Consider the following 2,164-nt stretch of genomic DNA (forward strand, 5'->3'; position numbering starts at 1 on the left):
AAAGAAAGAAAACCAGAGGGCAAAAAGGGCATGAGGGCAGCATCTTACTCTGATCTCCTCTAACTTCACCAGGAGGGGAGAGAATCGTCATCAGTAGCCGGCATGCTGGCCCACGGAGCAAGAAAACTGCTTGTCTTTGGGCAGGAGGCTTGCTGGCTGAGTGGGATGCATCTAGGTGGACCTACTGACAGCACTAAAAGAACTTTGTAACACTTGCCCAAGCAGGGCAAAGGCCAAGGGCCAGAAAAGGCGTGCCAGAGGATATAGCAGAGAGGAGACTGTCCTGACTGAACAAACATACCCTGAGACTTTTCCTGAACATGAATTGTAACCTGTTACTTCCCTAATAAACCCCATAATTGTAAGTATTATCTATGAGTTGTGTGTGGCCATTGCAAAGAATTATCAAACCCAGCAGAGAAGAAGTGAGTGCCATGGGAGGGATGGCTGGTGGTAGAATTGGCAGAAAGACTGGATGGTGATGGCGTGTCTTGTCTCATAGGAATCGACCTTGTGCTGCTTATGGTGATTTTGTCTTCCCCATGTGAAGTGGGAAGAGATCAGAGAAGAATGCTGCCCCATGTGCTGTTTGCATAGAGTCTACAGAGCTCAGAATCTAGACCCCAATTTGGTGTTTATCTGAACAAAACCACCTCTGAGAATACCTTTATGGATTAATACACTAGTGGTACTGGTGGACTTCATTACATCATGCCCTCACCTATACTTAAATGTTTGATTTATCATTAATTCCTTGAGGAGGGGATAGAAGCCAGCAGCATTTAAGAGTGCTATGAGTCAATGGAAATAAATTAGAAATGAAGATGAAGTCATTATTTCAGAAAGTATAAAGTAAGGATACAGGAGCACATCTCTTCCTGCAGAGCTGTATAAATCAAATAATGCTTTAAACAGATTAGGAAAGCTTTCTAAATAATAATAATAGAAACAGTAACAGCAGCAGTAGTAATATTATTAACAGCTATCATTTTTGTTTATTATATACCAGCCACTGGACTCAGCACTTCATATGCATTGATATCCCTGTGATGTAAATATTATTATTGCCATTTTACAGATAAGAGAATTGAGTCTAAGCCCATTGGCAAGGTGACCAAATATCCTGATGTGCACTGAAGTGCTATGCCCTAGGAAACTCCTTAGTCCTGCAAACCAGGATGGTTGGTCACCTGACTTATGGGCTGGTATGTGGTAGGAACTATCTTAACTATCCAACCCCCACTCCCTTTTATGAGATAACTTTCCTCTATGTTGTACAGTCTATTATAGAGTTTCCCATGCTGAGTTAAAAGAAGGGTATGACTGATATCTTACAAAACAAGATATCTACATGTAGTTTCATCTCCTTTTATAAAAAAAGAAAGAAAGCACTCTACAACATCAAGTATCCCCCCAGAAAAGTAAAGAAAGCATACTTACCTTGACCTCAAACTCGAAGTGTTCATCCTTTCCTTGTCCGCAGAGAACATACCGTGGAATACTAATTTTAATTGGGTCCTTCAGGTCATATGAATTTGCTCCCAAAGAGCGAGAAACCATCCGCTATCAAAGGCACATCACATAGAGAGAACAAAGAGAAACCAAGATTACTCCACTGAAAATATTCTGCTTGGGTAGGAGGGAGAAAATGTCTTTTAAGTAGAGAAAAGAGCATCAAACCTGTAGAATTTATTTAGAAAAATGATCGTTTCCTTTGAAAGTAAAATGCTAAGCCTTTCTTGTAACAAAAGACCATTCTTTAGGTATACCATCCAAGAAGTTAGTGCAAAAGCAGTTCAAAATGTTGTTTGGCTTTGAAGTTCCTTCCAATTTATAAGTACAAGTAGAAAAAAGGGACAGATTATGTATCCGGGCTTTTAAAAAATCAGTGTAAAACAGATTCCTTTTTGAAAAATCTTGACCATTTGACAAACTTCTCTCTTTTTTTTTTTTTTTATGGTTTATCACACTGCTGTATATAAAAATGCAAAATAGTTTATTCAAATTTACTTTATTTTTAACTTCAAGGCATTTTTATAAGCCAATATTGTGTGGAAGGCTCTATGTCACAATTAAAACAAATTCCAAGTATTTTCTTTTGGTGCCATTTGATTAATCATCAAGTTGGTCTGGCAAATATTAATGATGTGGATGGTGGAAAGCA

The 2,164-nt window shown here is 38.6% G+C and overlaps 1 protein-coding gene across 1 annotated transcript in view; it reads right to left on the bottom strand.

The window, feature by feature from the left end:
• The window catches only part of KIF16B (kinesin family member 16B), a 640,246-nt gene that overhangs the window by 118,664 nt on the left and 519,418 nt on the right, over positions 1-2,164 (bottom strand). The window contains exon 22 of the mRNA XM_007946387.2: positions 1,441-1,563. Within this exon, the coding sequence (XP_007944578.2) occupies positions 1,441-1,563 (123 nt within the window). The remainder of the gene's footprint in view (positions 1-1,440; positions 1,564-2,164) is intronic.

This window comes from Orycteropus afer, unplaced genomic scaffold (assembly GCF_000298275.1).
Source record: "Orycteropus afer afer isolate SDZICR_OR568_19922 unplaced genomic scaffold, OryAfe1.0 scaffold00158, whole genome shotgun sequence".
NCBI classification, from domain to species: Eukaryota; Metazoa; Chordata; class Mammalia; order Tubulidentata; family Orycteropodidae; genus Orycteropus; species Orycteropus afer.